The sequence below is a fragment of the Trachypithecus francoisi genome, unplaced genomic scaffold, assembly GCF_009764315.1.
Source record: "Trachypithecus francoisi isolate TF-2019V2 unplaced genomic scaffold, Tfra_2.0 Lachesis_group6, whole genome shotgun sequence".
NCBI lineage: Eukaryota > Metazoa > Chordata > Mammalia > Primates > Cercopithecidae > Trachypithecus > Trachypithecus francoisi.
The window spans coordinates 34170659-34184276 of NW_022681471.1; the positions used below are offsets into that span (position 1 = coordinate 34170659).

At 38.9% G+C, this 13618-nt stretch overlaps 1 protein-coding gene across 1 annotated transcript in view; it reads right to left on the reverse strand.

Moving 5' to 3' along the window:
* Positions 1-13618, reverse strand: part of DOCK11 (dedicator of cytokinesis 11) — a 195686-nt gene that overhangs the window by 115557 nt on the left and 66511 nt on the right. The window contains 6 exon segments of the mRNA XM_033201715.1: positions 241-453; positions 1801-1941; positions 6319-6402; positions 7807-7886; positions 8276-8453; positions 12735-12869. Of these exon segments, the coding sequence (XP_033057606.1) occupies positions 241-453; positions 1801-1941; positions 6319-6402; positions 7807-7886; positions 8276-8453; positions 12735-12869 (831 nt within the window).

The following is a 13618-nucleotide window of genomic DNA, read 5'->3' on the forward strand; positions in this document are numbered from 1 at the left end:
ACAGAGCAAGACACCGTCTCAAAAAAAAAAAAAAAAAAAAAGTTCCTTTGATAACATGTTGCTAGCATGTTCACTGGTTTCCATTTTTTCCCTCAAACTTCAGTCACCAGAAAAATATCTATCGAAAGACCTTATGAGAGAGAATGTCATGAAAACATTGGTCTGAAACCACGAAATAATGCAAGAATATTTCTGTTTCTTATTCTGAACGTACTGCCAAGACTAAAGGTCATTCTTTACCTGCTGTATGTAGCGTAACTGAGATTCGGCAATTCCGTGAATGTAAGATTCAGGTGAAGAGCCCTTTGGGCTACTGTCACTGGCCAGTTGGGTTGAAGAGCCCCACAGCATTTCGCGGACAGATGGGGGATTCAGGTCTATGTGAAAGTCTGCTGAAATCTTACAATTGTTCTTTACATCAAATAAGGCAAGACTGATAAAAAAGGGCTCAACCTGGGAATAAAAACAGTTATATTTTAAAACTGAGACTTTAGTAGGGGCATGGTGGGGAGGCGCACAAGTGCAAAATACGTTTTTTTTTCCCTCCAGTTTCTGTGATTACAATTCCTTTCTGAGTTCAACACTTAGCTAAAATTATATTATGGCTTATCTGCACAGAACAAAGGCTATTCCAAAACAACAGACTTCATCAAATTTTAACTTCTGTCAGGTGTAGATAATTTCACAAGTTATAAAGTTTACAAAAAAAAACAGAAATCAAAAGCTACATTTAAATAACACAAAATGTTCTATGAATAAAATTTAATTCTCTACACGTTTACTAAAACTACCTAAAAAATAATGCCAATATTACAGTATAGAAATAAATATTCTCTTCTGTTATGTTCCAACTTACTTGACTATACATTTCATAAGAGCTAATAACAATCAACATCAAATTACTTGACAAAAGCTTTGCCCTATCAGCAATTTTGGAAGACATGATTCCTCTCTACAGATGGCATTTGAAAGATGGTCACAAAGAGAAATTTGATGCCAGATGGCATAAAGATTAACCCTTTACACACAGAAAAGTCTGCTGTACTTTTAAGCTATTTTGTAAGAGAATCTATCATTACTGTTTTATTTTTAATAGACAAAACTAGAACCAAAAAATAAAGATGAACATAAAAAACAGTCTCTTTGAAGGTTTTACATTTACAGTTTCAAGGATTTCTAAGCAACTCAAATGATCCATGACAGCCATCACTTAGAATTTTCTCTGCAGACCAAAATGAATCTAATGCTATAGAATAGTGACCGAGCCTAGCAGACTGCATAGCATCTGTATCCCAGCATGGTTATGGTGATCCTTACTTATTGCTACGAGCCAATTTCATAGAAGAAAACATATTATCTAGTAGAATTTACACATTTGAGGATTTAGCAAGTTTGGGAGACATGCTCCTCTTGAACATCAAGAGCCTACTCTATCTGCTCTTCTGAGTAGGTAAGATTTTCACGAATCCTCAAAATGAGAACATAGTCATATTTTGGCAAAAGAAAGAGATGTATAAAATTCTTGCATGTCAAATTTATCATAATATGTGGCACTGGAATTTTCACGTAGTCAATTATTAATAGTTCTCAGTCATACAAAGATGTTTCTTCATTTTTTTTATTGTAATAAGATTTCGTTTTTATATATATAAAACTTTCATTTTAGGTTCAGGGGTATATGTGCAGGTTTGTTATATAGGTAAATTGCATGTCACGGAGGTTTGGTTTACAAATTATTTTGAGAAAGACGTTTCTTTAATGCACTGATGCAAGGGGGGTAGAAGGCAAAGTCATACATACATTTGTGGGTGGTCCTTTTGCATTGTCTCCAATTTGGCCCAAGATATTGAAAGTTAAATCATGGCAATTTACCAGGAAACGTTTGTTGCACTTTTCTTCAAATGGCTTTATATCAGGTTCAATTCCTGAAAAGTCCAACCTCTATAAAAGAGATAGTATGAATCATTTTCAAAAAAAGATAGGATTCATATTAACATAGATTTACATCAATATACCAAAAATGGCAAAAATCCAACAGTTCTCTGTCCATTCTTCATTTGAACCCTTTTTATGCTTTCATTTAACAAGCCTTTGTAGACTTTTTACACTAAGGTTAAACAGTGATGGAGAAATCCTAGAGGGAGATGATGAAACTCGGATCTAAAGGCAATGGAAAAGTCACATGTCTGTACTATGGCCTACAAAGTCCTACATGGCATGATTCCCTTTCTCTTCGCACCACTCTGACCTCATCTCCTACCACGCTTGCCCTCTTCCCTCTTCAAGCCACACTGGCCTCCTTGGTTATTTTGCCAGCACACCAAGGACACTCCCACGCCAGGGCCTTTGCACTTGCTACTCTGTCAGGAACCCTCTTCCCTCAGATAGCTACATGGCTTGCTCCCTCATTTCCAAGTCTCTGATCAATCGACTCTTCTGCAGGGAGACTTTTCCTAACTCCCTATAGAAAACTGCACACTCCCTGACAGTCTATACTCCCTTTCTCTATCCTTCTAATATGACTTTTCATATGTGTTTATTCTTTGTGTTCCACACACAATGTATGTTCCAGGACAGTCGAAATTTGGTTTCCTTTATGAGCTGTGCAGGAGGCAAAATTGACAGGAATGGGTATAGGAAGCATCAAAACTAACATGGTAGACCAAGGAAGGAAGATCGCTTGAGCCCAGGAGTTCGAGACCAGCCTAGGCAAGACAGTGAGACCCTTGTCTCTACAAAAAAATAAAAACTAGCCAGGCGTGGCCGGGCGCGGTGGCTCAAGCCTGTAATCCCAGCACTTCGGGAGGCCGAGACGGGCGGATCACGAGGTCAGGAGATCGAGACCATCCTGGCTAACACGGTGAAACCCTGTCTCTACTAAAAAAAAAAAAAAACTAGCCGGACGAGGTGGCGGGCGCCTGTAGTCCCAGCTACTCAGGAGGCTGAGGCAGGAGAATGGCGTGAACCCGGGAGGCGGAGCTTGCAGTGAGCTGAGATCTGGCCACTGCACTCCAGCCTGGGCGACAGAGCGAGACTCCGTCTCAACAACAACAAAAAAAAAACTAGCCAGGCACGGTGGTGCAGGTCTGTAGTCCCGGTTATTCGGGAGGCTGAGGTGGGACGATGGCTTGAGCCCAGGAGTTCAAGACTACAGTGAGCTATGATGGTGACACTGCATTCCGACCTGGGTGACAGAGTCAGACCTTGTCTCAGAAAAAAAAAAAGAAAGATTAACACAGTGATCTCTAATTTGGGAGATTCAATACAAAGTGATGTTATGAACTTAGTCGTGAAATACAAATGAATAGCAGATTTGGGGGTACAGCGAGTAGAAATGGTGAGTTCAGTATGGAATGTGTTGTGTTCGAGGTGATGGTAGCAAGTAGTTGGAAAAATGGGAGAGGCCTGACTTAGAGATCTGGATGTGGGAGTCAGCAGCATTTAGGTTGAGAGGCACAAAAGGCTGGAACCCCATGGACTATCTATGTTTAATATGAACAGAGTAAGAGGCATCTGCTTAGGAAACTGAGCAACACTGAACTCAGCTAACAGAGCTGGGCAATGGACCTGGGCTGCCACAGCAATCAATTTTTAAAAATTATTGGCATTTTGAAATAAAAACAAGTTTAAGGAGAAGATATGGGGTTTGTAAAGGAATTCCTTTCAGTAGGGGAGGAATCTGTCTCTCAAAGATAAAGATTGCTCAGGCAATCTAAGTTCATCTGTTCATGCTGAATGTCTTAACAGACTTCTATTCTATTCACAAAAGGGGCAGAAAAGTGTGGATTGTGGGGATAATTTACTATACTTCCATTAAGGCCATAGACATTGTAGGCAGAAAATGATTGGATGGATCTGAGCAGAATGACACTGTCTACTGTATGGAAAACTCAAGACAAGAAACACAAAAATTTTTCTCAATTACCTAAGTAAATCAAGCCAAAACAGGTATTATGCCTGAAGAATACTGGATAATTATAGCTATTCAAACCTACCCGGTATGACTAAAACCTCCTTAAAAGGACCCAATGCGTAAGATTTGTGCCTGAAAGCATGACTTCTTCCCCTTTGAATCTATTTATCTACAAAAGGAATGTGAATGTGTGGGACTAGACAGATCCCTCTTGAACATATATCTATCTGTGGAGGCAAGTCATTGCCATGGAAATCAAGTTTAATTTCCACCCATTTATCTGCTCTCCTTTCTGTCTTACTCAGACAGTAGAATGGAAAGAGAAACTGGACCAAACCACTCCAGCCTTCAAATCCTTTCCATTCTAAGGCCTGTGAGTACAAATGTTGGGACATATGGCCTTTTCAGCTCAAAGTTGGAGCCATCCCCTTTAGTCCGCCAGTGCTTCTTTATTCTCTAAGGTCATGTCTCTAAACAATGAACTATGGCCAAAAGAAAAGGTGAAATTACAGGATGGCGCCTCACCTAGAAAAGGTACTTGACAGATAACGACATAGGTTTCTCTGAGGTGAGACTGCCTTCCATAACCAACATTACATTCAATTTCTTCTCCTTAAAGCTTCATCACAACTGTGAATTTCTCTCTTACCATAGCTCACTGATAAACAACTCAGACATAAAACCAGTTCAGTTTTATTACCACAAAAACGCTACACCACAAATTTGTAAAGATACTGGACTTAGTTTCAACCACAGTCAATTGGCTCCTTTGTATACAATGAAACAGCCTGACATGTCCAACTAGAGCCCAATCATGGGTGGGAGGATCAAAGACTCAGACATGCTTGGAACAAGTAAATTTCTGAATGAATATCTTAGAACAAACATCCCTGAGGCCCATTATACTATTACTTTTTTTATTAAAAAAAAAAAAAACCACATAACTTGCACTAAAGCAATATTTAACTCCGTGGGGGGGGAAAGGGAAATGAAATTATTTTTTAAAATCTATTTTCTCCAAATAATTCCATTTTCTTGTGTGATATTTTCATTAAGGAAAAATGTTTACATTACTTATAGCCTATATACTTTTTCCATTTTAAACTAAATTTTTAATTAGAAAACCATACGAGGCAAAAAACAACAACGGTTGGTCCAAAGGTAGTAAGTTATCTCAATTGATTGTTCAGTCAGTTACATATCGAACATTTTGTTCTACTCTTTCTCCCCTTGTCACTACTGTACTTGACTACACTCAAAAAAAAGAAAAAGAGGCCAGGCACAGTGGCTCATGCCTGCAATCCCAGAACTTTGAGAGGCCGAGGCGGGTAGATCATCTGAGGTCGGGAGTTCAAAACCAGCCTGACCAACACGGAGAAACCCCATCTCTACTAAAAATACAAAATTAGCCGGGCGTGGTGGCACATGCCTGTAATCCCAGCTACTTGGGAGGCTGAGGCAGGAGAATCGCTAGGGGAGGCGGAGGTTGCGGTGACTCCAGCCTGGGCAACAAGAGCGAAACTCCGTCTCAAAAAAAAGAAAAAGAAAAAGAAAAAACGACAACAACAAAATCAGACTTCCCCAAATTATTTCATATTTTCATGGAAGAAAAAACTGTAATGCACATTTTCCGATTTCAAAGAAAATCAAAAATTTTCATTCGAAACCTCATGTAGGAAAAGGCAAAAGAAAGCCAAAATATTTCATCTTCCTCAATTTCATTTTCTCAAAAAGTATTTCCCATTAGGAAAAATATTTGTAATACTTCAATACTGTAGACCTTTCCCACTTAAACAAATTAAAAACTTACTTAGAAAGTGCCATAGAATTAAATATTAACTGCATATATCTTAGTACAAAACACATCTAACTCTCATGAATGAGGTTAAAATACACATCTGCATATACAGCTGCACCTTCCTGCACCACCCTCCATTTAAAGTGTGATTAAGCCAGACATGAAAATTATCCTAGTTCTACAGGCCTACATCAAATGTGAAAAATAAATGTTTCATATGACTCATGTGTTCTTTATACTGGAGATATTTTCTGCCAGTAGATCACAATTGTATTTCATGGGCTAAAAGAACACTGTAACCACCTTTAACAGCGCTTTAATTTATTTTGAGGAGCAAGAGGAAGAGAAAAGAATACAAGAAACTGATAAATGTGTGTGTGTGTGTGTATGTGTGTATATAATTCAGCTCCAAATTATCTGCATATGTGACAGTCCCCTTGAGTGAAGAGTTAATTGTTAAGTTACCTGTTCAAAGTAAACCAGACAAATATAAAACAATCTATATTCCCCACTAGTGCAAAAAACAGTGAGTTCAACATTTCAAAGATGTTGTTTATCTGAATAAGCAATAATTCTAAGACTATTTAAAGAAACATATCATTAATACCTGAACTTCTGAATCAAAAGAAAAGAGATTCTGTCTTCCATCTCCTCTACTGAGTTTGTTTAGTTGTTCAGTTTCTCTTCCATACTAAAATTTTAAAAAATATGTATGTTACTTCATTTCCTTCAAAACAGTGTTAAATACTACTTAAATGTATAGTTTATGTGAAACTATCAATCTGTCACAGCTTCAAAACTACACCATTCGTCCTGTAGTCAGTACAAAACAGGAATGCAAGAGACTCTGGATGCAAAGGAGAAATAAACAAAAGAGAAATCACCATAGTTTTCATAGCCATTATGTTAGCTACAGAATATTATATGTAATTCTGATTCCATCACTTTGGGAAATACCTAACAAGCTGCACAATCCAGGATGACAAAGATTGAGAGGGAATGCAACTAAAATCTATAAAATCATTTTACAAAATCCTAGATAAGGCCAGGCACAGTGGTTCATGCTGGTAATCTCAGCACTTTGGGAGGCCGAAGTGGGTGGATCACTTGAGGCCAGGAGTTCGAGACCAGCCTGGCCAACAAGGTGAAACCCTGTCTCTACTGAAAAGACAAAGATTAGCTGGGAGTGGTGGCAGGCGCCTATAATCCTAGCTACTCGGGAGGCTGAGGCAGGAGAATCACTTGAATCCGGGCAACAGAGGTTGCAGTGAGCTGATCGCACCACTGCACTCCAGCCTGGGTGATAGAGTGAGACTCTGTCTCAAAAAAAAAAAAAAAAAAAAAAAAAACTTAGATTAGAGGATCATGAGTGTGTCCCTAAATTTTGAAAAATAGCTTTGAAGTTTATGAGGGGTAAATTTAAAATAGAAAAAAAAAAAGTGTTTCCAAATTTGTGTAACTAATTTGTCCAGGAAGATGAATAAAGTAAAAATATAAATAGGTTTGACAAAGATTTAAATGAATAAATGGGTCACAACCTACTAATCTACTATAATATAGAGTCTACAGAATATAATATCTTGGTTAAGATACTCAGAACAATCATCTCTACAATTTCAAAATTAGTTCATTTCAGACTTCAAACAGCAGCAAAGTCTTTGTCAGATTGCATCATTCATATATACATATATTTACATATAGAGAATATGATTTTCATGTGAGATTAACATATGTTGGTCATAGATTAAATATCATGTACATGAGCTGCATCAATATCCTTCTGAAGAATATTTTATGAATGATATACAGTAATTAAATTGAATAAGAACTAGCAGATAAAATTAATGAAGTCACAAAAGCCTGGAAGTATTTCTTGGTGTCTAGAAAAAAATAAGATTTTTCCAAACTGTCAGTTGGTACTTACAAGTAAGTCTTCAGGAGTGCAACTTTTCTTTTACAATCTCTACCTGTTTCACCAATTTGCTGTGGTTTTTAACGTGGAAATGACATTGCCAAATGGAATCCAGCATTAAAACTTTAATAGCTAATCCTGCATTATCTCAGTTGAAGGCAAGTTGCCATATGAAAGATGTACCTTCATCAGTTCCGGATGCATGCTCCTTTCCAAACTTGCCATGATGTTCTCGGCTTTTCCTTGGCTGCTAGTTTCATCATCTGCAAATTCATTAAAAGCAGATGTTCTAAACCATACAGACCATTACTAATAACCTAAGAGGAGTATCCTAACTATCTCTCCCACCCATCCTCTCCTACTAGATTTATTGCAAAGAATTTCTATTATGAAAGCATAGGGAAAACTTTAATGGACTTTTGAAAACTGCCATGAATTTTCTATCTGTTTTAGTCTGGTTATATTCATGTGTCAGAGCCCATACAGCATCAACTATTTTTAAAAAGTCTATCAACCTGCACAGTCACTTATTAATGAAGAAGCAGGTCAACTTTTAAGATTAAGAGTTCTCTATTCACCCTGCACAGAGGACATTTCCATGGAATAAAGACAAGGGCTTTACTTCAATAATAAATCACTTTAAAATTCTGACCTTGTGCTGTTTCTACCGTCTCCTTTTTCTCTTGAACTAAACTGTCGGTATTGATCTGAATAATCTTTTTCAAAGTTATCAACCATTCCTCCATTTCCTGCTCAGTTTCAGCAGCCAGATAATGGCTATACTTATCTAACATCTTCAGTTCAAAAGCATGACGGCGCATTTTGGGGCACTAGAAGGGGGAAAAAAAAGCATGTGTTCAGTTAGTTTAGTTGTCCTTTTACTATTAGATTTCATTAGTTTATATTTATTTTTATCTCAGCTTAGTATATGTGTGTGTCAAGACTTTCATGAAATAACTGCTTCTTTCAGTAAGAAACAGACACTCTAAGACAACAAATGACTATGTTAAATATATTTTTTGTTCCCCTCAGGACTGAGCACAGTAGTATGAATATGCATAAAGTTGGCAGAAAACAATACTTGTTAAGTATTATCATTTAAGGCCTTTTGGCATCCTTCACATTTAGAAAATCAAAGTACCACCAAAAAAGTAAGCAAACATTTTACAATTTCCAGCCTGTTCAAACTTTTCCTTGAATACTTAAGGATTTTCAAAGTCAGCACTTCAAAAAATTTAAATATGACCTGAAACAAATCTGATACTTAATTTACATCTCACCATAAAAGGCACTACAGATCCTAACTCATTTTACCACACACAGTATCAACTGTATCACAGTAGTATAAAAGAAGACTACAGAGTTTGGCAGCACAATAGGGCGACCATAGTTAACAATAATTTATTGTATATTTCAAAATAACTAGAAGAGTAGATTTGGAATGTTCCTAACACAATGAAATGATACACACTTGAGGTGATGGATAAGCCAATTACTCTGATTCGATCATTTGCATATTGTATACTTGTACTGAACTATCACATGTACCCCCAAAATATGTAGAAATATTCCATATCCACAACAATGAAAAAGTAAAGACGGGGGCAGTGGCTCACACCTGTAGTCCTAGCACTTTGGGAGACTGAGGGAGGATTGCTTGAGCCCAGGAGTTTGAGACTAGCCTGAGCAAAGTGGTGAAACCTCATCTCTACAAAAAAGAAAAATTAGCCAGGCGTGATGGCACGTGGCTGTAGTCCCAGCTACTTGGGAGGCTGAGGTGGGAGAATCATCTAAGCCTAGGAGTTCAAGGGTGCAGTGAGCCAAGATGACACTACTACACTCCAGCCGGGGCAATACAGTGAGATCCTGCCTCAAAAAAATAATTAAAAATTAAAAAGAGAAGGCCAAGCATGGTGGTTTATGCACGTAATCCCAGCACTTTGGAGGCTAAGGTGGATTCCCTGCAGCAAGGAGTTCAAGGTTGCAAGGCTGCAGTGAGATATGATCATGCCACTGCACTCCAGACAAGGCAAGACTCTGTTTCAAAAAAAGAAAGAAAGAGAGAGAGAGAGACAGAGAGAAAGAAGAAGGGGAAGAAGGGGAAGGGGAAGTGAAAGGGGAAGAAGAAGAAGAAGAAGACGAGGAAGAGGAGGAGGAGGAGGAGGAGGAGGAGGAAGGGCTTGGTAAAAAAAAGAAAGAAAAAATAAGACCATACAACCATAGTTGGTTCACATTAAATTGTAACTCTCCGTAAAATACATGGAAGTAACCTGTGCTGAATACCACCACACAAGGAAAATAAGTCTCTTCCTTTTCTCAAACATGCTGATACATTCTTTTACTTTACCACCTTCTCTGTCATGACAAAAGAAATGACATACTACCCTTTTCAAATCCCACAGCATTAATTTCAAGAAATGCTCATGAATCAATAATTTTCCACTGCATGGTCATTATTCAAGAAGGAACCAAGAAAGTTCCTCCTCCTAATCTTCGGAGTCTAGGAAAGGATGAAATTAAACTGCTGTTTCAAGTCATAAAGATTTATACATTTGAAAATATTGGGAGGCGGTATCATAAATAGATGAGGGGGGCTGGGCTGAGTATGGTGGCTCATACCTGTAATCCCAGCACTTTGGGTGGCTGAGGTGAGCGGATCACTTGAAGTCAGGAGTTCGAGACCAGCTGGCCAACATGGAGAAAGCCCATCTCTGATAGAGACAGGAGACAGCCAAGGGTCCCCGATGAAACCTTCAATCTGTGAGTGGGAAACCTGCTAGCAGGACTCTCTCACTTTGGTGAGAGTTATTTTCCTTTTCACCCAGTAAATTCCACTTCTCACCCTTCTATGTGTCCATAAGCCTAATCTTTCCTGGTTATGTGACAAGAACCGGTTTTAACTGAATTAAGGAGAAAGTTATACAACATCTCTACCAAAAATACAAAACTTAGCCAGGCATGGTGGCGAGTGCCTCTAATCCCACCTACTCTAGGCAGGAGAATCGCCTGAACCCAGGAGGTGGAGGTTACAGCAAGCTGAGATTGCGCCACTGCACTCCAGCCTAGGCAACATAGTGATACTCTGTCTCGAAAAAAAAAAAAAGAAAAGAAAAGAAAAGAAAAGAAAAAAATTTTCCAAATGATAATAAAAATAAATTAGATGAGGGAAGCACTACAAAGAAAGGTCAACCCAGAAATTGTGTGTGCTTTGTTCTTCCAGTAAGATAAGAAAGGTCTTCAGTAAGATAAGCAATCCTCCTGCCACAGGCTCCTGAGTAGCTGGCACTACAGGCACACAACATCATGCCCTAAAGGTATTTTCTCATTTGATCCTCACAACAATCTTGCTTGATGGAGTATATAGATATTACTAATCCCACTTCACAGTTCTGAAAATGAAGATATAGGTAAATTGAGAGTGTTGAACTAACATCGCTTTCCTCCTAATCAGCCCATCCTTCTAGTCCACCACACCACCCTGGCTCTGTAATAATGACTTCTGTTTCACAGTCAATTGACTTCCCATTCAGATAATCTCTCTGCCCTCTACTTCCCACCCTGTTTTTGTCTGTGTCCCCTCAGTAATTCATATCAACAAATTCATTAAGTCCCTACTGTGTGCAAGACCCTGGTAATTATTATAGAAGAAACAAAAATGAGTAAGAGATGGTCCCTGTAATCCCAAAAGGAATGTGTAGAATAAACCAAAATTAGAATGTGATCAGTTGTATGACAGAAGGAAAAGCAAAATGGTTAGCACAGGAGAGGTGGAGCTTAATTCTACTCGGTAGTCATGAGGGTGAGGAAGGAAACACAAAACTTTTCATGGCAGAAGTAGCCTTTAAGCTGAGTCATAAAAGATAAGGTTCAAACAGGAATAGAAAGAGAAATTACGTGTAGCAAGAAGAGGGAAAAAATGTAAGGCAAGCCATATATGTGTGAAACGCCTTAGTATGCTTAGCCTGGTGTGACCAGAGCACAGAATACACAAGGGGGTTCAGGAGGGATGAAGCTAGAAAGTACAGTGAGGCCAAATCACTATGGGCCTTCAATGTCATGGCAAAAGCTTTAGAGTTGACTCTGTAAGACAATAAATCAAGAGCCAAAAGATTTGGAGAAGGCAAATGATTGACCCAATCTATATCTTAGGAAGTCGAACTGGAGCAAGACAAGAAATCAGGAGGCATAAAAGCGCAACTTTAGGCCAGTGATGATAAAAGGGAGAACTGGAGAAAGGGCAATGAAAATAGGAGGTAAGAGGTTAAGAGGCACTTTAGAGCCAGACTCAAAGAGACCTGATAAACATTTAAATATTGGCACTGAGCAAGAACAGGGCACTGAAAAGGATTCTGAGCTTTCTAGTGTGGATGTTTCGGAGGATGGAGGTGCCATCAATCAAGATAGAAAAATGCGGAGGTTCATTTTCTTTCCCTTTTTTTTTTTTTTTTTTTTTTTTGGTGAGAGTCTCACTCCATTACCCAGGCTGAAGCGTAGTGGCACCATCTTGGCTCACTGCAACCTCCAACTCCCAGGTTCAAGCGATTCTCCCAGCCTCCCATGTAGCTGGGATTACAGGCGCGTGCCACCATACCCGGCTAATTTTTGTATTTTTAGTAGAGATGGGGTTTCGCCATGTTGCCTAGGCTGGTCTCGAACTCCTGACCTCAAGTGATCTGCCCGCCTCAGTCTCACAAAGTGCAGGGATTATACGCATGAGCCACTGCACCCAGTCACTTTTTCTTTTTTTCTCTTTTCTTTTTTTGTAGACAGGGTCTTGCTCTGTCACCCAGGCTGGAGTGCAGTAGTGCAATCACAGCTCACTGCAGCCTCAACCTCCTAGACTCAAGTGATCCTCCCACCTCAGCCTCCAGAGTAGCTGGGACTACAGGAATATGCCACCATGTCTGGGTAATTTTTTGTATTTTTTTGCAGAGACGGGGTCTCTTTGTTGCCTAGGCTGATGAACTCCTAGGTTCAAGTGATCCTCCTGCCTCAGCCTCTCAAAGTGCTGGGATTACAGGCATGAGCCACCACACCCAGCCATCTGGGGTTCTTAATAGTTTATCAGTCACCCTCTTAGAAAAAGAGAAGGATTACCTTGATGGCCTTACCTGAACAACATCAATGCAGGCGTCCAGGTAGATGCAACCTTTCGATTCTTTTGAATTTTTCTCATCTTTATAGGAATTGAGAATATATGAACCATCAGGAAGTTGGGTCAAGTAAAAATATCGTCTCTTGAATACCTACATAGGGAAAACCCAGCAATGATACATTTGTTACATATACATTGCATTTGAATAGATTCTCTGAACTAAAAACCTCAAAGGCCTGCCAGGCATTGTGCCTAGACAATCTTCAGACAACCTTGACAAGATTTTAGGAATTATCATTATCTTCATTTTTTAAAGATAGTGAATGAAAGTCACATGATTTACCCTCAGTTAATCAAATACTAGAGAACAATAAGTAAGATTTAACACTGAAATGTATAAAGCATTTTGATATCTGAATCTCCTGACCCTTTCACTATAGCATTCTTTTCCCATTTAATTGCAAACCATGATTAGATCCTTTTAATTTGGTTTCTAGGATCAGAAATTCAAGAATAAATATAAAAAGCATATATATACACAATATATCTGTGTGTATATATATACGTATATATTATATATACGCCCACATTACATATTTCCATCTCACCTACACATCCTACTGCACTCATCTACACTGTACCAGTGTCTTTGCTTCTGAAAGTCCAGTTTACAGGGTACTCACAGGGAAGCACAGACTCATTAGCTGCCTACCAGTTGTTGAGTGCCCCAAGTGCTGATATTTAAATCAACGGTCCTAATGGAACCATGCCGTTTGTTTGGAGTTAGGATTCACAGTAGTTGAGGAGAAGCCTGTTGCTACAACTCACAGCAACGCCCATAGGAACGGGAAAAGGTTGGGGACTGCCTGATGAGTTCATGCCGTCCCTCTATTCTCCCCT